The 22,913-nt window shown below is 49.3% G+C and overlaps 1 protein-coding gene across 1 annotated transcript in view; it reads right to left on the bottom strand.

The window, feature by feature from the left end:
* DISP3 (dispatched RND transporter family member 3) overlaps positions 1-22,913 on the bottom strand; it is a 205,456-nt gene that overhangs the window by 99,519 nt on the left and 83,024 nt on the right. The window contains exons 4-6 of the mRNA XM_089658398.1: positions 9,195-9,331; positions 4,661-4,795; positions 842-1,002 (exon numbers count right to left, since the gene is read on the bottom strand). Coding sequence (XP_089514524.1) covers positions 842-1,002; positions 4,661-4,795; positions 9,195-9,331 — 433 coding nt within the window. The remainder of the gene's footprint in view (positions 1-841; positions 1,003-4,660; positions 4,796-9,194; positions 9,332-22,913) is intronic.

A 22,913-nucleotide genomic window follows, 5' to 3' on the forward strand; every position in this document is an offset into this window, starting at 1 on the left:
TGGCAGGACTGCGGGACTGCGGCAGACATTCTGACATTGGGGGGTACTGACTTGGGGTCACTGACATCCCCAAAAACACTAATACAGTGATCAGTGCAAAAAAAAAAAAACTGACACTGTACTAATGGCAATGGGGAGGAAGGGGTTAACTTTATTTTGCAGGGAAGGGTTATAGAAGTGAGGGGAGTGTTTTACTAGGGGGCGGGGGTGTGTACTGGACAGGACAAGGCTGATCAAGAAAGAGAAACTGTTCTTTCTCAATCAGCTCATCCTGCTCAATGCCTGCTGAATGCAAAATGCTGTTTCATTTTTGCACCAGCCGCCATGCAGTATCTTTACAGTACAGAGCGTCTAGATTCAGATGGCCGGTTCTACCATACCCTAGCCACACAAAGCCTTACCCAGGTTCACACCTACGCATTTTCTGCTGCGTTTTGCAGAAATGCAGTACAGTCCATTTAACAAGATTTCCTATGGGACACGTTCACATCTCCACGTTTTCATCCGGTTTGTTTTTTGGAAAGGGTCAGGGACTATTTTTGAATGCAAAGCATTGCGTTTTTGGTTCTATAAACTTCAATGGGAACTTTACAGAAAAGCATGTATTGTGTTTTTTCTGCGTTTTGCATTTTAAATCTGCCTAGCAACAAAAAAAAGGAAAAAAAAAACGCGGAAAAAAAAAAAACACAAAACGCAATGCAGAAACGACTCAAACGCAACCTGCATAGTTGTGAACCTAGACAGAGAGGATGTTGCCTTAGACTGGCCGTGGTTCTGTCCATCACAATAGCCTCCTCCACAAGGCCAGACCCAGGCCTGATGAAAGGCCTCTGCTTCTAACCTGAGAGAAGATATTTGCTGCGTAGGCCGAGGCGGTGGTTAACGAGGTGAAGAAGGTTGCTTTCCCAGCCGTCTGTACGGTGTGGATCATACGCTGACGAGGGTCTTTGATGTGCTTGGCCTGGTGGTAGGTGTTAATAAACACAAATACGTCATCCACTCCTATCGAGAGACACAAAATGGTTCACAGTGAATAGAAAATACTCTTCCATCAGACAAAAGAGCGCGGTAACCCATAGCAACAAATACTTTTCCACAGTTCTGACATCTCCGAAGTAGTAAAAGCTAAAATTCGACTGGTTGCTATGGTAACAGCTCACTGCCCCATATTGGTTTTAACCTCTTGCAGACTGCACAACATTCATATACGTCAGAAAGATAAGCTTTAGTGTCCAGCCACCTCATGTGTGCGTCCACGGTGTCATCAGGTTGTGTTTTTGAGAGCATGCCCAGTGCGCGCTCCCAGCACACTGCCTGAGCTGTCACCGAGAGCTCTTGGTTAAATTGGTTGTAAACCCCTTCATATACCCACTGAAGTGACCAGCCTCAGGTGATACACAGAAATGAAATAAATCCTCCTATATAAGTTGTACCTGTTCATCTGCAGTGTTCTCTTCTCTACAGCTATTCAACGTTTGTCTGAGCTTTCAGAAAGCAGGGGGCAGAGAGAAGAAATTACAGTCTGCAGAGCTTAGTGAGAGCTGATTGATGGAGGGAAGGCACATACACCCCCCCCCCCCCCCCCCTCTTTCATACAGCACACAAAAACAGAGCTAAGGCTGTCAGTCACAGGCAGTGTGCTGGAGGACCCTCCCCTGTTACCTTTTTTCTCTTGGTGTCAGGAAAACTTGTCAGAAGTGATTCATGCTGATAGCAGAGGACTGAAGTAGCAGAGAGATGACAATTAGTGCTCTGTACTGAAGCAAATAAACACTACAGAGGGATATGCTTTGTTCATATTTCATGCCTGAGGTTTACAACCACTTTAAGGCTTTTTATCGGATGCCAGAAAGATGGGAGAGATGACTGCTGTGGGAGACAATCACAGCAATAACATGATACAGAAGCCATACCACCTCCCCCAGCGCTTTTGCTGTATCTTGAGACTGCTGTGATTGGATCCCAAAGTGGTCACATGGTCAACATTAAAAGGTTAATGACGTACAGCAAAAACAAAAAACAGTAACCCATAGCAACCAAAAAAAGTACTCTTCTTCTGCATACACTAGAAATGTACCAGCCATCTCATTTTTGCATCATGGCCACCCGTCAGCAGCTAGATACCCATGTTCAGGTGACCGGTTCGGGGCAATAAAACCTTGGCTCATCTGCCTAATTTTACTGCCCTCTGGCTGCCTGTTAGAATGAGCCACAGGAGCACAGTGGATTATACAACCTGGCACCTAACAAAGCCAACTTTTTTTTTTTTTTGCTACCAGTTGCATTTTAAACATAAAAAGCTGAAGAATCTTCTGGCCGCAAAACTGCAGCGACAGCACTGAGCGCTGATCACAGTGAAGACAATGATTTTCTATCAAGCTGCACCACATGCGGATTTTATAACCTAAAAAGAAATATTGAATCGCAGCTTGTCAGAAAGCAGGAGAATGATAAAAGGAAAGTACTTTATATAAAAGGCAAAATCGTTGTTAGCCACCAAGGACTTTGGTACAGGCTCAACTGTTTAAAGGCCGCTTTAATTGGATTTTATAGCACGGGCGCTCGGTTCACTGCAAAGATCATTAAAAAGTAAGAAATGTCTTTGTACCGCAATGGACTGAGGGACACAACAAAAGTGCCCTAATTGACACCAACCAATCAGAATTCATCTTTGTATCAGAGTTTCACATTTCCAGCAACAGAGGGTTTTGTGGTAAAGTTAGAGATATAAAAGTCTATCGAAAACCTAGAACAAAAATATATAGCAGCTGACAAGTCCTTAGATGTGGCGGCTGTATTAGTTTTCCTTTTTTATTCATTTACTTTATTTTCACATGATGATCCTGCCAATAGCACACATCCTGTCTGAGGATGACTGTACTGTAATGGCAACTTTGGGAATACCAGGTAAAACTCCGGACACGAACTTGAGGAAAACAAACCTTTTATTAATCAGCGCTGATCAGGGGCAGACTGACCATTTGGAAACTCGGGCACTGCCCGAGGGCCCGGGGTCAGTAGGGGGCCCCATGAGATGCCCCTGGTACCTTTTTCATAGGCTTTTTTGAGTTTGGGCAAGGACACAGGGGCCTCATGATCCCCTATTGCCCGGAGGCCCCATGAGTTGTCAGTCCGCCCCTGGCGCTGATTGACCTAGCAAGGGCTCATGTCAGTAAGCGAAGTGCCTTGAAAAGCATCTCACAGTGTATACATATCAGCAATTACGTCACAATGCATGTATTTTCTCTTTCACTTTCTGTACATTCAAAATATTTTCTAAACAGTGCAGAATATGACCTTGTGGTTTCACAGATAGATAAACTCTCTGCAGCTGAAAATTAGAGTACCAGTGCAGACTGGAACACATTTTTACACAGGAAATAAAGGAGGGGGAAAGTGAGCTGATGACCTTACAAACAGAGGATGTTAGAAATGTTAAAGTTTAAAATGGAACTATGCAATATTTGGGTGCTGCCACAGTACTATAGATGCCAAATGTCCCGGATTTGTGGGAACAGTCCTGTATCTTGATCCTTTGTCCCAGAGATGCTGTGTCCCAGACCATGCCCCAAGATCACAGCATCAACCTTGTTTGAGCTACTCTACATTTAACTCAAAAAGACATTAATTGTGGAGATTGGGGCCAGGAGTGGACAGTCCCCACATGTCTAATTTGGGGCCTGAGTGGGAACAACTGGTAAAGTGGGTGTAATGGGTGGTCCCTGCATATTTATAGGCAGGTCTGGGATGTACCAACCTGTTAAGTGGGTGTCATTGTGACACACCTATGCAGAAAGTGAGTACACCAAATGGGGACTGTGGGCAGAATTAGCAGTGTCCCAGGATTCAAGACCATAATGTTGGTAAGTATGCTATGCTGTCTCTATGGGGGAGCAGCAGGGGCGGATTGACCATTTGGGCACTCGGGCACTGCCCGAGGGCCCAGGGTCAGTAGGGGGCCCCATGAGATGTACCTGGTACATTTCATAGGCTTTTTTGGGTGTGGTTGAGTGTGGGTGAGGACACAGGGGCCCCATGATCCCCTATTACCCGGGGACCCCATGAGTTGTCAGTCCGCCCCTGGGGAGCAGCATTGCCAGTCAAGGACAGGAAGGGTGTTAGGACTACAGAACACCACCAACTTCCCGAAACGCACTGGAATTCTCTTGGTCATTGAAAATAAAAACTTAATCTGGACTTTTATACATGGTGCCTTTTTGCATTATTCTGTGTTCATGTTTCTCTAAGGACCATCCACAAAATGGAAAAATAGAGCAGCCAGTCTACTTTGACATTAAAACTCAAGGCTGTAGAAAAACACTTTGGGTAATCCACGCTTCCACCATTTAGGAAATATTGAGCACTAAAACTTGGCAAAGGTTGTAACCCTTCCTTACTCCATCCAAATAAGAAAACAAAAAGATTTGGCCAACCAAACATACTGTACAATTTTCCTCTTCTTACAGTTGAGGCAATCCAATTATCCATACTCCTCAATATTTGAGACCCAACTGAGCCTAGGACTCCTGTGCTGCAAGGCTGGACCGCTAACTACATAACAACCCACATTAAAACAGTCCTTTTTTGGGGGGGGGGGCACCCCCACATTGCATAATATAACTTTATATAATGGAAAAATGATACATGACAATATACTTACCAATACCAACAATGACGAAAGCTGCCACCCCGTTTAATATTCCAAGGTACTGTATCCCGAAGGCCACGTGGTAAAGGAAAAGAGCCACAAGGCAGCTGAGGCCGATGCTGGCAATCCCAAAAAAGGACAGGAACACTGTAAAATATGGACACACCTTTATTATTGTTCATTGTTAAAATAATAACAGGACCAGACATTATGACAAATTATACTACAATGAACATCTGTACAAATCTAAAGAAAATCCATTAAGGCGCATGTGTCAAACACAAGGCCTGTGGGCTGAATCCACCAACAGGGCTGAATCCACCAACAGGGCTGAATCCACCAACAGGGCTGAATCCACCACCAGGGCTGAATCCACCAACAGGGCTGAATCCACCACCAGGGCTGAATCCACCAACAGGGCTGAATCCACCACCAGGGCTGAATCCACCACCAGGGCTGAATCCACCAACAGGGCTGAATCCACCACCAGGGCTTGCCAAGTGGCCCTCTCACCCAGTTTTGCAGCCAGACAGTGGCGGACCTCATCTGCCACCTCTGGTTCTCACCCTCTGCCCCCACTCGCCGCTGTCACTTATAAACACAGAAGGGTTCTGTGTATACAAGGCTTAACCACTTGCCCTCCAAAGGATTTACCCCCCTTCCTGACCAGGCCATTTTTTGTGATACGGCGGTGCTTTACTTTAAATGACAATTACGTGGTCATGCAACATTGCAAATGAAATTTATGTTCTTTTTTTCCCATGAGTTGAGCTTTCTTTCGGTGGTACTTGATCACCTCTGCGTTTTTTATTTTTTGCTCTATAAACAAAAAAAAGACCAAAAATAAAAAAAATAAATAAATAAAACAATATTTTTGACTTTTTGCTAAAAAACATGACCAGTAAAAAAATGTAATTTAATTTAGGTCAAAATGTATTTTGTGACATGTCTTTGCTAAAAAAAAATCCCAATACATGTAAATGAATTGGTTTGCGTGAAAGTTATAGCATTTACAAATAGCGGTGTATATATTGGATTTTTTTATACTAGTGACAGTGGTGATCAGCGACTTATAGCAGGACTGCAGCAGACATTCTAACACTGGAGGGAACTGACTAACTGTCACTGACATCTCCCCATATAGAGCTTTCTTTCGGTGGTATTTGATCACCTCTGCGTTTTTTATTTTTTGCTCTATAAACAAAAACAGACCGACAATTAAAAAAAAAAAAACAATATTTTTGACTTTTTGCTATAAAACATAACCAGTAAAAAAAATTTAAAAACTCTAATTTCATCATAAATGTAGGCCAAAATGTATTCTGTGACATGTCTTTGCTAAAAAAAATCCTAATACGTGTAAATTAATTGGTTTACGTGAAAGTTATAGCATTTATAAATGGTGGTATATATATTGGATTTTTTTTTTTTTATACTAGTAACAGTGGCGATCAGAGACATATAGCGAGACTGCAGAGGGCATTCTGACACTGGGGGGAACTGACTAACTGTCACTGACATCTCCACATATAGAGCTTTCCCACATATAGAGCTTTCTTTCGGTGGTATTTGATCACCTGTGCGTTTTTTATTTTTTGCTCTATAAACAAAAAAAGACCGACAATTTTGAAAAAAAAAAACAGTATTTTTAACTTTTTGCTATAAAACATGACCAGTAAAAAATCAAATTTCTTCATAAATTTAGGCCAAAATGTATTCTGCTACATGTATTTGCTAAAACAAAATCTCAATACGTGTAAATTAATTGGTTTACATTAAAGTTATAGTGTTTACAAATGGTGGTATATATATTGGATTTTTAGTAGCGGTGGTGATCAGCGACTTATAGCGGGACTATGGCGGGCATTCTGACACTGAGGGGAACTGACCAACTGTCACTGACATCCCCAGTGACACTAATACAGTGATCAGTGCTAATAAAAAGCACTGACGCTGTACTAATGACACTGGGCAGGAAGGGGTTAACATCTGGGGTGATCAAAGGGTTAACTGTGTGCTGTGTGTGCTTCACTCTGTAAGCATGCTGCTTTGTATTGCTCTGCTATGCAGAGCAATACAAAGCAGCATGCTAAAGCTGACAAGGGAGAGAAATGTATTGTTTACATACAGAACTCTCGCCCGTCAGTGATACTTCAGTGATGGTGGACAATCTCCAGCCAGAACCTGGTGATCGACAGCTGCAGCCCCCAACGGCAGCAAGGGTAGGGCACGTGCGCACCCCTACCCGGAAATACAAAATCACGTATATATACATGATTTTGTGCAGCCCTGCCGCCTTGTAGCAGCAGTTCTACTATAGGGCGGTCGGGAAGCGATTAAATGGAATAAACCCTCTTATTTTGGTGGGATTTTAAAGGCACAAAGACTGTATCAAAGTTTAGTGTGTATAAAAAGTTTAATCAATTTCTATTGTATAAAACATTAAAAAATCCTATAAATCCTCAAATATAGGCGGTTGTACATGCACATCAATCACAGATTATATACAAACACAAAGCGAGGTTCAAGTCATAATATTATTATTATTATTATTATTATTATACAGTATTTATAAAGCGCCAATGGTTCGCTCAGCGCTGTACATTACAAAGGGGGACAGAACATGTGACAGAACAATACCAATACAATGCAAAACATGAGGGGATTGAGGGCCCTGCTCTTTCAAGCTTACAATCTAGGAGGGAGGGGATGGTGGTACAGGAGGAGATAGCTGTGGGGGATGGAGTGGTAGGAAGAGTGGAGGAGGTCGGCAGGTTAGCAGGTGGTGGGGTAGGCTTCCCTGAAGAGATGGATTTTCAGGGTGCGCCTAAAGGAGAGGAGAGTAGGTGATAATCTGATGGGTTGGGGCAGGGAGTTCCAGAGGATGGGTGACACCCTGGAGAAGTCCTGGAGGTTGGCATGGGAGGAGGAGACCAGGGAACTAGAGAGAAGGAGGTCTTGTGAGGAGCGGAGTGTGCGTGTTGGGCGGTACTTGGATATTAGGTCAGTGATGTAGTTCGGGGCAGTATGGTGGACGGCTTTGTACGTCAGTGTTAGGATTTTGAATTTGATCCGTTGCGCAATCGGAAGCCAGTGGAGGGATTGGCAGAGGGGGGTGGCGGAGATGGAGTGGTTGGAAAGGTGAATGAGTCTGGCAGCCATATTCAGGATCGACTGAAGCGGGGATAGCCTGTGGCGAGGCAGGCCAGTGAGGAGGGAGTTGCAGTAGTCGAGTCGTGATATGATGAGGGAGTGGATGAGCTGTTTAGTGGTTTCTGGGGTTAGGAACGTGCGGATTTTGGCGATGTTGCGGAGGTGGAGTCTGTATGAGTTTGTTAAAGATTGGATTCGGGGATGGAAGGATAGGTTGGAGTCCAGAATAACACCAAGTTCTCTGGCCTGCGGGGCGGGTTTGATGGTGGCGTTGTTGGATGTGATGGAGAAGTCAATGGGGGGTGGGGTCCGGGCTGGGGGGAAGACAAGAAACTCGGTTTTGGAGAGGTTCAGTTTAAGGAAGTGGAGCGACATCCAGTCTAAAATGTCGCTCAGTAGGTGTGTGATTCGGGCAGAGACTGAGAGGGTGAGGTGGGGGGTTGAGAGATAGATTTTGTGTCATCAGCATAGAGGTGGTAGTTGAAGCCGTGAGAGTGTATGAGTCGGCCAAGGGAGGAGGTGTAGATGGAGAAGAGAAGGGGCCCGAGGACAGAGCCTTGAGGGACCCCAACAGAGAAGGGCAGTGAGGGGGAGGTGGTAGCATTAATAGGACACTTGACGCATTTTGAGCCATCAAACAATCTCTTCTTCAGAAGTGCCTGAATAGGACAATGGACCCTGCATCAAATGATGAATGGAGAGAACCTCCACAGTTTTTTTGCACAGAGAAACAAGGGACATCTTCGGAGAGCCAAAGTCGCATAACATCAAAGTTGTATGAAAGTCACATTGAAGTCGCACCAAGTGGCACGCAAGTTGCAGGACTTTCAAGTCGCAGCACTGTAAAACTTCCAGTGCAGTAAACATAAACCCATTGCTGGGGATGCAATGCTTAAAGTATACCTAAAGGCGAAACTTTTTTTTTTAGTTTTGGATGGAGTGGAGATGGTTTAGAACACCCTCTCTATTTAATTTTATCACCAGGAGTGAAAGGGAAAAAACATTTTTTAGGGTTGTCACCAGAACAGAATCTTCCAGTGGGCACACTAGTGACAATGGTGACAATCAGGTTTTTCCTGTCACTTCCTGTTTTGGTTATGGGACAGGAAGTGAAGGGAATTCTCCCCAATGGGACACAGAGAGCAAACAAACTTGGCAGGAGATATAACTCTCCCTTACTTTTTCCAAAAGGAAAAACAGTTTTGCCTTTTGTTCTACTTTATTACAACTAGCTGCTTATAACATGGCTTGGGCTCTGTAGAGACCTCTGGGTGAGGCAATGAGGCATTTTTAGGGAAGGGATTTTCTTTACCACATGGCTTACAGAATGACCATATATACATTTTTTTACAGGAAAATCCAGTTTTACCCCAAACCAATTTTCACACGGTACCTGAGAATGAGGTGAGGATGTAAACGAGGAGAGCGATACAGCCCGTGCTGATGAACGCCAGTAGCATGTCATTGTTGAAGGTGGTCCGAACTTCGTAGTCAAACAGGTCGGTCCCCCCGTACAGCACCTGCACTTTACTTGGGAGAAAGAAAAAAATACAATCATCAGAAATATTTAGGGACAAAAAGTTAACAATGTATGTAAATATAACAATGACAGGTAAACCTTCTGGACAATTTCATTCCCTCCTACACTATATTGCCAAAAGTATCGGGCCGCCTGCCTTTACACGCACATGAACTTTAATGGCCTCCCAGTCTTCGTCCGTAGGGTTCAATATTGAGTTGGCCCCGCCCTTTGCAGCTATAACAGCTTCAACTCTTCTGGGAAGGCCGTCCACAAGGTTTAGGAGGGTGTCTATGGGGATGTTTGACCATTCTTCCAGAAGAGCATTTGTGAGGTCAGGCACTGGTTTCAGACGAGAAGGCCTGGCTCACAGTCTCCGCTCTAATTCATCCCAAAGGTGTTCTGTTGGATTGAGGGCAGGCCAGTCAAGTTCCTCCACACCAAACTGGTTCATCCATGTCTTTATGGACCTTGCTTTGTGCACTGGTGCGCAGTCATGTTGGAACACGAAGGGGCCATCCCCAAACTCTTCCCATAAAGTTGGAAGCATGTAATTGTCCAACATGTCTTGGTATGCTGACACCTTAAGAGTTCCCTTCACTGGAACTAGGGGGCCAAGCCCAACCCCTGAAGAACAGCCCCACACCATAATCCCCTCTCCACCAAACTTTACACTTGGCACAGTGCAGTCAGGCAAGCTGAGTTGCTGTTGTTCCCAGTTGCTTCCACTTTGTTATAATCCCACTAACAGTTGAGCGTGGAATATTTAGTAGCCAGGAAATGTCACGGATGGACTTATTGCACAGGTGACAACCTATCACGGGACTACGCTTGGAGTCACTGAGCTCCTGAGAGCGACCCATTCTTTCACCAATCTTTGTAGAAGCAGTCTGCATGCCTAGGTGATGATTGTATACACCTGTGGCCATGGAGGTGATTGGAACACCTGAATCACATGATTTGGAGGGCTGGCCCAATACTTTTGGCAATACAGTGTATCATTCCCTCATCCCTACATACAGTATATATTATATTACATTTTTGTTTCTTGGCTTTAGACCAGGGGTCTGTAAACTATGGCACGTGGACCAAATGTGGCCTGCTACAAGATTATTTTCTGTCCCACAGCTAGGATCAGTGGCGTATCCTTGATGTTGGCCTACTGTGCTTGCCACCAATCACATGCTTGCCCCAGCATTTACAGGAGGAAGAAACGTCCTCTGTTCAAACCTGCTCTGCCTCCAGGCTCCCACTCCAATGCTGCAGTAAGGCTGCAAGTTTGTAAGGTAAGGTGGGACTTTTCTGGGGACTCTGATGGGGACCCTGATAGAAGGGGGGGGACTCTGATGTAAAGTCAGACTCTAGTGTTGAGTCTGATGTAAGGGGAAACTGTTATGGGAGCTCTTATGTAAGTGGGGTGGACCCTGAAATAAGAGAGGGACTTTGATGAAAATCTTGACGAAAGGAAGGATTCTGATGTAAGGGTGGTCTCTGGTTTGCAGTCTGATGTAAGGGGGAACTCTGATGGGGAACCTGATGCAAGGTGGGGGGGTGGCTCTGATGTAAGAGAGGAACTCTGATGGCGTCCCTGCTGCAAGGGGGGTGGGACTCTGATGTGGACCCTGATGTAAGGGCAAGCCTTGATGTGGACTCTGATATTTTGGGGGGACTCTGATGCAGAAACTGATGTGGACTCTGATATTTAGGGGGATTCTGATGTAGACTCTGATGTGGACTTTTATGCAAACTCGAGTGTAAGGGGAAAATCAAATGGGGACCCTAATGTAAGGGGTGTGTCACGGATCCCCCACACGCCACGCCCACAGCGACTAGCTAACCGAGGCGTGCAGCCGTGACTTGGGGGTAAGAGGAAATAAAGGGGACTTAACTTTGAATATATAAAACTGTATATAGCAGCGGTTCTCAACCTGGGGGTCGCGACCCCTTTGGGGGTCGAACGACCATTTCCCAGGGGTCGCCTAAGACCATCGGAAAACACATATTTCCGATGGTCTTAGGAACCGAGACACCGCTGCTCTGTCTCGCGATCTGTGGGCGGGATGATATGCTGCCCCTGTCACCGCCTCCTCGCCGCTGATTGGCCACCGGAACTGTAGCTCAGGAGAGGCACACAGGCGGCCAATCACCGGCGAGAAGGTGGAGCTTGGAGAGGAGGAGCCGAGCGGCACGCGCGGAGATCGAAGAAGATCGAGGGAGCTGCAGGAACGAGTGAAGAGAGAGGCCAGAGAAGGAAGACAGCTGACAGGTAAGTGCAAATTTTGCTGCTGCAGCCAGGTATGCAGGTTGTAGATGGGAGAGGGAGAGAGCGAGCCCAGGCTGGAGCAGGAGTCAGCAAGGTAAGTATCATTGGTGTCAGTGGAAGGGATAGTGCCCCATCATTTGTGTCACTAATACCAACGATGGGGCACTATTCCTCCCCCCACTGACACCAACGATGGGGCACTATTCCTCCCCTCACTGACACCAACGATGGGGCACTATTCCTCCCCCCACTGACACCAACGATGGGGCACTATTCCTCCCCCCACTGACACCAACGATGAGACAGTATTCCTCCCCTCACTGACACCAACGATGGGGCACTATTCCTCCCCCCACTGACACCAACGATGGGGCACTATTCCTCCCCCCACTGACACCAACGATGGGGCACTATTCCTCCCCCCACTGACACCAACGATGGGGCACTATTCCTCCCCCCACTGACACCAACGATGGGGCACTATTCCTCCCCCCACTGACACCAACGATGGGGCACTATTCCTCCCCCCACTGACACCAACGATGGGGCACTATTCCTCCCCCCACTGACACCAACGATGGGGCACTATTCCTCCCCCCACTGACACCAACGATGGGGCACTATTCCTCCCCCCACTGACAACAACGATGGGGCACTATTCCTCCCACTAACGCCAATGATGGGGCACTATTCCTCCCACTGATACCAATGATGGGGAACTATTCCTCCCACTGATACCAATGATGGGGCACTATTCCTCCCACTGATACCAATGATGGGGCACTATTCCTCCCACTCATACCAATGATGGGGCACTATTCCTCCCACTCATACCAATGATGGGGCACTATTCCTCCCACTCATACCAATGATGGGGCACTATTCCTTCCACTGACACCAAAGATGGGGCACTATTCCTCCCACTCATACCAATGATGGGGCACTATTCCTTCCACTGACACCAATGATGGGGCACTATTCCTCCCACTGATACTAATGATGGGGCACTATTCCTCCCACTGACACCAATGATGGGGCACTATTCCTCCCACTGACACCAATGATGGGGCACTATTCCTCCCACTGACACCAATGATGGGGCACTATTCCTCCCACTGACACCAATGATGGGGCACTATTCCTCCCACTGATACTAATGATGGGGCACTATTCCTCCCACTGACACCAATGATGGGGCACTATTCCTCCCACTGATACCAATGATGGGGTACTATTCCTCCCACTCATACCAATGATGGAGCACTATTCCTCCCACTGATACCAATGATGGGGCACTATTCCCCCCACTGATACCAATGATGGGGTACTATTCCTCCCACTCATACCAATGATGGGGCACTATTCCTCCCACTCATACCAATGATGGGGCACTATTCCCCCCACTGATACCAATGATGGGGCACTATTCCCCCCACTGACACCAATGATGGGACACTATTCCTCCCACTGACACCAATGGTGGGACACTATTCCTCCCACTGACACCAATGATGGGACACTATTCCTCCCACTGACACCAATGATGGGACACTATTCCTCCCACTGACGCCAATGATGGGTCACTATTCTTCCCACTGACGCCAATGATGAGGCACTATTCCTCCCACTGACGCCAATGATTGGGCACTATTCCTCCCACTGACGCCAATGATTGGGCACTATTCCTCCCACTGACACCAATGATGGAGCACTATTCCTCCCACTGACATCAAGGATGGGGCACTATTCCTCCCACTGACACCAATGATGGGGCACTATTCCTCCCACTGACACCAATGATGGGACACTATTCCTCCCACTGACACCAATGATGGGGCACTATTCCTCCCACTGATACCAACGATGGGACACTATTCATCCCACTGACATCAGTGATGGGGCGCTACTCCTCCCACTGCAAAATTACAGTTATGAAGTAGCAACGAAAATAATTTTATGGTTGGGGGTCACCACAACATGAGGAACTGTATTAAGGGGTCGCGGCATTAGAAAGGTTGAGAACCACTGGTATATAGGATCAACCATGATACCCTTTCACAGCCCACACTACCTTTGGCCACCACCAGATGGCGACTTCACTCCAATTCAGCTGGTCGACCACACACTGGCAGATACAAATCTTATATACAATCTGGTGCACTGATTAGAGTTGAGGACCAGCTTAGTAATTACACACCCTTATAAGGTCCCTCCAGCTACCTACAGCTTGAACCCCGGTGTTAATCACTCTTCCACTGTCCACACACCCCCCCGCACCAGACACACCACAAAAGGTAGCCTGCCACCACCCAACAGTTTATCCGCAGAACGGTCTGCTGGGACACCCCACACACACAGATCTCCGTCTGGCCGATCTGTTACCTTTTTCAATCTGCACGCAATCTGCCCACACACAGCGCAATTGCATACAGATTGGCAATGAGCTTGACCGAGCGTTTAAAGGCACTAAAATACGATACAATCTAATCTAATCCAATCTAATCTCTCTGAAGATATGAGCCCGTGCTTAAATACACAGAAGTCACTCATTAATTTTAAGCTTTAATTTCCCGAAAGTGGGCAGTGCATAAAATATGTACAAAATATAAAAAGTTACGGAAATACAAAAATACAAGAAGACACACAAATGACTATTCACTATAAAATAAAAGGGAATAAAAGACAGAGATAAAACTTTTACCAAGATCTATCCTGCGACTGGAGCAAGTCAGGGAGAAACAGCAATCCGTTGGTCGATCGAACCAGCTCCGTACGAATCACAAATGTCCCAATGCCCGGGTACTCCTTTTATGGGGATATGGACGTAGGCAGGACATTAGTCCTGGGACAATTGACCATGGGGGCTGCCCCTGTACCTGCCCACAGGATGTTCTGGATGCTAAACTGCCCAAGTTCAATTGGACTAAGACCGCCTTGAAACACCAAGTCGGGGATTGGATTTCCGACACCAGTGCATCAGTCCGATCGAGACAGTACCAAACACCATTTGACTGTTGCAATCCAGCTCCACCTAACCATTCCCTGCATTTTCCTGGCATTCTACCTACGCCACAAATATGGATTTTATATGCAGATGTAGCCCATATAGAAGGGAGTATATTCATCTCTCTGCAACTAATATTTTAGCTTTTATTAGAGATTAAACATACCCCTTTTGATGGATGGATATACCTTTAGCTCCCTGCTGTCATGAAGCAGGAATGTCTAGAGCCACTTCCTTTAAACCGGTTTCACCAGAAGGTGACAACCTTAATAACACAAAGGTGTCACATCCCAGAAGCCGGGCTTTTCAGCCTAATTGATGCCTCTGTGTCTGAGTACCTCTGACTGAATATACATCCTTAATGACAATGGAATGCCCTTACATATTGCTACTGATCGCATCTTATCTACTCAAATCTGTACATTTACGTCACATGCACGTTACAGGGTGACTCTGATGTAAGGGCATACTCTGGTGTGGAGTCTGATGTAAGCGGGGACTCTGAAGTAATGGGGGGGAAATCTGATGTAAGAGAGGGACTCTGATGGGGAGTCTGATAGAAGGGGGGCAATCTGATGTAAGGGTGAACTCTGGTTGAAGTCTGAGGTAAGGGGGAATTCTGATGGTGGTCCCTGATGTAGGGCGGCACTCTGGTGTGGAATCTGATATAAGGTAGGATTCTGATGTGAACCCTGATGTAAGGGGGAAACCTTATGTGGAATCTGATATAAGGGGACTCTGATGTAAGGGGAGGGGACTCTGATGTGGACCCTGATGTAAGAGACTCTGATATATGGGGAACCCTGATGTGGACTCTGATGTATACTCTGATGTAAGGGGGGGGGAACAGGGGCGGACTGACAACTCATGGGGCCCCTGGGCAATAGGGGATCATGGGGCCCCTGTGTCCTCGCCCACACTCAAACCACACCCAAAAAAAACCTATGAAAGGTACCAGGGGCATCTCATGAGGCCCCCTACTGACCCCGGGCCCTCGGGCAGTGCCCGAGTTCCCAAATGGTCAGTCCACCCCTGGGGGGGAATCAGATGGGGACCCTGATGTAAAGGGGAGTCTTGATGTGGAATCTGATATGAGGGAGGACTCTGATGTGGACCTGATGTGAGGGGGAAACCTGTTGTGGAATCAGATATTTGGGGGGACTCTGATGCCGATTCTGATGTAAGAGGGGAATCAGATGGGGACCCTGATGTAAGAGGTGACTCCAATGTAAGGGCATACTCTGGTGTGGATCTGATGTAAGGGGGGACTTTGATGTAAGGGATCTGAAGTAAGGGAGGGACTCTGATGGGGAATCTGAGTTAAGGGGGAAATCTGTTGCGGATCCTGATGTAAGACATGAACTCTGAAGGGGACCCTGATGTAGGGGGGGCTCTGATGTAAGGGAGGACTCTGATGTGTACCCTGTTGTAAGGGGGAACCCTGACGTGGAATCTGATATTAGGGGGGACTCTGATGTAGACTCTAAGGTAAGGGGGTAATCTGATGTGGACCCTGATGTAAGGGGAGACTCAGATATGGACTCTGATGTAAAGGGGGACTCTGATGGGGACTTTTTAATTAGTGGGGAAATTGGAATTTCTTTGCTTTGCTCTATGAAGTTCTTTCCCTGTTATGAACCATATCATGCTGATTTAAAAAAAAAAGGAGCCCCAAGTAAATCAAGCAAACTCTCTGAAATGGCCTTCTTACTGAAAACCTTGGAGATCCCTGGTACAGTTAGCCAGCCCAGCCACTAGGGGGCAGTAAACAAAAGTCCCTCTGGAATTTTTCATGTTAGATTTATAATGCTGAAAAAAACCTCCTTTTATTATGGAGTTTTACTGCCACTTGTTAATGGCTCGTTACCATCTTCCTAATGGTTTAGGTTTGCAACTAATTTAATTTATGAGCTTGCTCATCGAACCGATTTCTTCAATAACGCTCTTCAAAGGCCGTGTTCCCATAAAGCTCCCTGTTTGAACAGCACTGGGCATAGCTCAATACATCAGCCGCATTATCCACACTGTTAATCAATTTAATTAATCATCCAGACCGGGCAGACAAAACGAGCCTTTCAGTTCTGCGGGTACCCAGATGAAATTATGAAGTATATTTATTAAGATTACAGATATCAGATGTAAAGTTGTCAAAGGAGCATTGAGAAGTATACAAGGATCAAAGGGGAATATGGCCAGACAGAACATTTCTTGCTGCACTGGTGGATCTCCAATAGAACACCATGTACTATTACTAAAGTTGAACTCCGGGAATAAAAACTTTCATTCAAAAATTCCTCAGTAGCCACAAAGGATGTAGATTGATTTTGTGTTTAAGATATGCCTTTGCAAACCTAGATATTAACATGTGAAAGTAGCAGTGACATCATCCCTGTGCCGTACATAGACCAGGCATCACTAAATGGCAGACCGCGGTCCGGATGCGGACCTAGCCACTGTTTCATCCAGACCCGGTCATGCCAGTTCTGCTGGGGGCACAGTTCTGCTGGGGGTTATGTGAAGGGGCACAGTTCTGCTGGGGGTTGTGTGAAGGGGCACAGTTCTGCTGGGGGTTATGTGAAGGGGCACAGTTCTGCTGGGGGTTGTGTGAAGCGGCACAGTTCTGCTGAGGGTTGTGTGAAGGGGCACAGTTCTGCTGGGGGGATGTAAAGCGGCAGAGGTCTTCTGGGGATTATGTGAAGGGGCACAGTTCTGCTGGGGGTTATGTGAAGGGGCACAGTTCTGCTGGGGATTATGTGAAGGGGCACAGTTCTGCTGCGGGTTATGTGAAGGGGCACAGTTCTGCTGGGGGGATGTAAAGCGGCAGAGGTCTTCTGGGGATTATGTGAAGGGGCACAGTTCTGCTGAGGGTCGTGTGAAGGGGCACAGTGAGAAGTATACAAGGATCAAAGGGGAATATGGCCAGCCAGAACATTTCTTGCTGCACTGGTGGATCTCCAATAGAACACCATGTACTATTACCAAAGTTGAACTCCGGGAATAAAAACTTTCATTCAAGAATTCCTCAATAGCCACAAAGGATGTAGATTGATTTTGTATTTAAAATATGCCTTTGCAAACCTAGATATTAACATGTGAAAGTAGCAGTGACATCATCACTGTGCCGTACATAGACCAGGCATCACTAAATGGCGGACCGCGGTCCGGATGCGGACCTAGCCACTGTTTCATCCGGACCCAGTCATGCCATTTAGGAGCGGCTTCTTTCCCATTATCCTCTGCCGCTGTTATAACAGCAGAGCGGACAGCAGGAGACTGAACATTTCTGGAGCCAGTGTGGAATAACTGCACAGAATTGAACAGATCGCGGGAGCACGAGATGTCATCACATTTCTGGATCGGATGCGGGAAGCACAGCGCAGCATTGAAGAGAGCATGGGAGCTGCCGGGGTTACCTTTTTAAGTTATCCAGCTGCTGATTGGAAGCAGGGCAGTACTAGCAGCCAATCACCTGCCTGCTGATTTATACAAAAAGTAAACCCCGCAGCTCTCGGCTCTATTCAATGCTGTGCTGTGCTTAGGGGAGAAGTAGGGAGGGGCAATGCTGTGGGGAGGGGGATGTAAAGAGGGGCAGCTTTGTGGGGGGATGTGAAGGGGCACAGTTCTGCTGGGGGTTATATGAAGGGGCACAGTTCTGCTGGGGGATGTGAAGGGGCACAGTTCTGCTGGGGGTTATATGAAGGGGCACAGTTCTGCTGGGGGATGTGAAGGGGCACAGTTCTGCTGGGGGTTGTGTGAAGGGGCACAGTTCTGCTGGGGGGGATGTGAAGGGGCACAGTTCTGCTGGGGGGTGTGAAGGGGCACAGTTCTGCTGGGGGGATGTGAAGGGGCACAGTTCTGCTGGGGGGATGTGAAGGGGCACAGTTCTGCTGGGGGTTATGTGAAGGGGCACAGTTCTGCTGGGGGGATGTGAAGGGGCACAGTTCTGCTGGGGGTTATGTGAAGGGGCACAGTTCTGCTGGGGGGATGTGAAGGGGCACAGTTCTGCTGGGGGATGTGAAGGGGCACAGTTCTGCTGGGGGATGTGTGAAGGGGCACAGTTCTGCTGGGGGAATGTGTGAAGGGGCACAGTTCTGCTGGGGGGATGTGAAGGGGCACAGTTCTGCTGGGGGGTGTGAAGGGGCACAGTTCTGCTGGGGGTTATGTGAAGGGGTACAGTTCTGTTGGGGGTTGTGTGAAGGGGCACAGTTCTGCTGGGGGGATGTGAAGGGGCACAGTTCTGCTGGGGGTTATGTGAAGGGGCACAATTCTGCTGGGGGTTATGTGAAGGGGCACAGTTCTGCTGGGGGATGTGAAGGGGCACAGTTCTGCTGGGGGGATGTGAAGGGGCACGATTCTGCTGGGGGGGATGTGAAGGGGCACAGTTCTGCTGGGGGGATGTGAAGGGGCACAGTTCTGCTGGGGGGGATGTGAAGGGGCACAGTTCTGTTGGGGTTATGTGGAGGGGCACAGTTCTGCTGGGGTTATGTGAAGGGGCACAGTTCTGCTGGGGGGATGTGAAGGGGCACAGTTCTGCGGGGGGGTTATGTGAAGGGGCACAGTTCTGCTGGGGGGGGATGTGAAGGGGCACAGTTCTGCTGGGGGGATGTGAAGCGGCAGAGGTCTTCTGGGGATTATGTAAAGGGGAACAGTTCTGCTGGGGGTCGTGTGCAGGGGCACAGTTCTGCTGGGGGTCGTGTGAAGGGGCACAGTTCTGCTGGGGGTCGTGTGAAGGGGCACAGCTCTGCTGGGGGGATGTGAAGGGGCACAGTTCTGCTGGGGGTTGTGTGAAGGGGCACAGTTCTGCTGGGGATTATGTGAAGGGGCACAGTTCTGCTGGGGGGGGGGGTGTGAAGGGGCACAGTTCTGCTAGGGATTATGTGAAGGGGCACAGTTCTGCTGGGGGTTGTGTGAAGGGGCACAGTTCTGCTGGGGGGATGTGAAGGGGCACAGTTCTGCTGGGGGGATGTGAAGAGGGCACACTTCTGCTGGGGGTTGTGTGAAGGGGCACAGTTCTGCTGGGGGGATGTGAAGGGGCACAGTTCTGCTGGGGGGATGTGAAGGGGCACAGTTCTGCTGGGGGGATGTGAAGTTGCACAGTTCTGCTGGGGGTTATGTGAAGGGGCACAGTTCTGCTGGGGGGATGTAAAGGGTCACAGTTCTGCTGGGGGGATGTGAAGGGGCACAGTTCTGCTGGGGGATGTGAAGGGGCACAATTCTGCTGGGGGATGTGTGAAGGGGCACAGTTCTGCTGGGGGGATGTGAAGGGGCACAGTTCTGCTGGGGGGTGTGAAGGGGCACAGTTCTGCTGGGGGTTATGTGAAGGGGTACAGTTCTGTTGGGGGTTGTGTGAAGGGGCACAGTTCTGCTGGGGGGATGTGAAGGGGCACAGTTCTGCTGGGGGTTATGTGAAGGGGCACAATTCTGCTGGGGGTTATGTGAAGGGGCACAGTTCTGCTGGGGGATGTGAAGGGGCACAGTTCTGCTGGGGGGATGTGAAGGGGCACGATTCTGCTGGGGGGGATGTGAAGGGGCACAGTTCTGCTGGGGGGTGTGAAGGGGCACAGTTCTGCTGGGGGGATGTGAAGGGGCACAGTTCTGCTGGGGGGATGTGAAGGGGCACAGTTCTGCTGGGGGTTATGTGAAGGGGCACAGTTCTGCTGGGGGGATGTGAAGGGGCACAGTTCTGCTGGGGGATGTGAAGGGGCACAGTTCTGCTGGGGGATGTGTGAAGGGGCACAGTTCTGCTGGGGGAATGTGTGAAGGGGCACAGTTCTGCTGGGGGGATGTGAAGGGGCACAGTTCTGCTGGGGGGTGTGAAGGGGCACAGTTCTGCTGGGGGTTATGTGAAGGGGTACAGTTCTGTTGGGGGTTGTGTGAAGGGGCACAGTTCTGCTGGGGGGATGTGAAGGGGCACAGTTCTGCTGGGGGTTATGTGAAGGGGCACAATTCTGCTGGGGGTTATGTGAAGGGGCACAGTTCTGCTGGGGGATGTGAAGGGGCACAGTTCTGCTGGGGGGATGTGAAGGGGCACGATTCTGCTGGGGGGGATGTGAAGGGGCACAGTTCTGCTGGGGGGATGTGAAGGGGCACAGTTCTGCTGGGGGGGATGTGAAGGGGCACAGTTCTGCTGGGGGGGATGTGAAGGGGCACAGTTCTGTTGGGGTTATGTGGAGGGGCACAGTTCTGCTGGGGTTATGTGAAGGGGCACAGTTCTGCTGGGGGGATGTGAAGGGGCACAGTTCTGCGGGGGGGTTATGTGAAGGGGCACAGTTCTGCTGGGGGGGGGATGTGAAGGGGCACAGTTCTGCTGGGGGGGGATGTGAAGGGGCACAGTTCTGCTAGGGGGATGTGAAGCGGCAGAGGTCTTCTGGGGATTATGTAAAGGGGAACAGTTCTGCTGGGGGTCGTGTGCAGGGGCACAGTTCTGCTGGGGGTCGTGTGAAGGGGCACAGTTCTGCTGGGGGTCGTGTGAAGGGGCACAGCTCTGCTGGGGGGATGTGAAGGGGCACAGTTCTGCTGGGGGTTGTGTGAAGGGGAACAGTTCTGCTGGGGATTATGTGAAGGGGCACAGTTCTGCTGGGGGGGGGGGGGTGTGAAGGGGCACAGTTCTGCTGGGGATTATGTGAAGGGGCACAGTTCTGCTGGGGATTATGTGAAGGGGCACAGTTCTGCTGGGGGTTGTGTGAAGGGGCACAGTTCTGCTGGGGGAATGTGAAGGGGCACAGTTCTGCTGGGGGGATGTGAAGGGGCACAGTTCTGCGGGGGGGTTATGTGAAGGGGCACAGTTCTGCTGGGGGGGGATGTGAAGGGGCACAGTTCTGCTGGGGGGGGATGTGAAGGGGCACAGTTCTGCTGGGGGGATGTGAAGCGGCAGAGGTCTTCTGGGGATTATGTAAAGGGGAACAGTTCTGCTGGGGGTCGTGTGCAGGGGCACAGTTCTGCTGGGGGTCGTGTGAAGGGGCACAGTTCTGCTGGGGGTCGTGTGAAGGGGCACAGCTCTGCTGGGGGGATGTGAAGGGGCACAGTTCTGCTGGGGATTATGTGAAGGGGCACAGTTCTGCTGGGGGGGGGGGGTGTGAAGGGGCACAGTTCTGCTGGGGATTATGTGAAGGGGCACAGTTCTGCTGGGGGTTGTGTGAAGGGGCACAGTTCTGCTGGGGGGATGTGAAGGGGCACAGTTCTGCTGGGGGGATGTGAAGAGGGCACACTTCTGCTGGGGGTTGTGTGAAGGGGCACAGTTCTGCTGGGGGGATGTGAAGGGGCACAGTTCTGCTGGGGGGATGTGAAGGGGCACAGTTCTGCTGGGGGGATGTGAAGTTGCACAGTTCTGCTGGGGGTTATGTGAAGGGGCACAGTTCTGCTGGGGGGATGTAAAGGGTCACAGTTCTGCTGGGGGGATGTGAAGGGGCACAGTTCTGCTGGGGGATGTGAAGGGGCACAGTTCTGCTGGGGGATGTGTGAAGGGGCACAGTTCTGCTGGGGGGATGTGAAGGGGCACAGTTCTGCTGGGGGGTGTGAAGGGGCACAGTTCTGCTGGGGGTTATGTGAAGGGGTACAGTTCTGTTGGGGGTTGTGTGAAGGGGCACAGTTCTGCTGGGGGGATGTGAAGGGGCACAGTTCTGCTGGGGGTTATGTGAAGGGGCACAATTCTGCTGGGGGTTATGTGAAGGGGCACAGTTCTGCTGGGGGATGTGAAGGGGCACAGTTCTGCTGGGGGGATGTGAAGGGGCACGATTCTGCTGGGGGGGATGTGAAGGGGCACAGTTCTGCTGGGGGGTGTGAAGGGGCACAGTTCTGCTGGGGGGATGTGAAGGGGCACAGTTCTGCTGGGGGGATGTGAAGGGGCACAGTTCTGCTGGGGGTTATGTGAAGGGGCACAGTTCTGCTGGGGGGATGTGAAGGGGCACAGTTCTGCTGGGGGATGTGAAGGGGCACAGTTCTGCTGGGGGATGTGTGAAGGGGCACAGTTCTGCTGGGGGAATGTGTGAAGGGGCACAGTTCTGCTGGGGGGATGTGAAGGGGCACAGTTCTGCTGGGGGGTGTGAAGGGGCACAGTTCTGCTGGGGGTTATGTGAAGGGGTACAGTTCTGTTGGGGGTTGTGTGAAGGGGTACAGTTCTGCTGGGGGGATGTGAAGGGGCACAGTTCTGCTGGGGGTTATGTGAAGGGGCACAATTCTGCTGGGGATTATGTGAAGGGGCACAGTTCTGCTGGGGGATGTGAAGGGGCACAGTTCTGCTGGGGGGATGTGAAGGGGCACGATTCTGCTGGGGGGGATGTGAAGGGGCACAGTTCTGCTGGGGGGATGTGAAGGGGCACAGTTCTGC

This window comes from Staurois parvus, unplaced genomic scaffold (assembly GCF_062004578.1).
Source record: "Staurois parvus isolate SC_StPar_1 unplaced genomic scaffold, SC_StPar_1.0 ptg001066l, whole genome shotgun sequence".
Taxonomy (NCBI): domain Eukaryota; kingdom Metazoa; phylum Chordata; class Amphibia; order Anura; family Ranidae; genus Staurois; species Staurois parvus.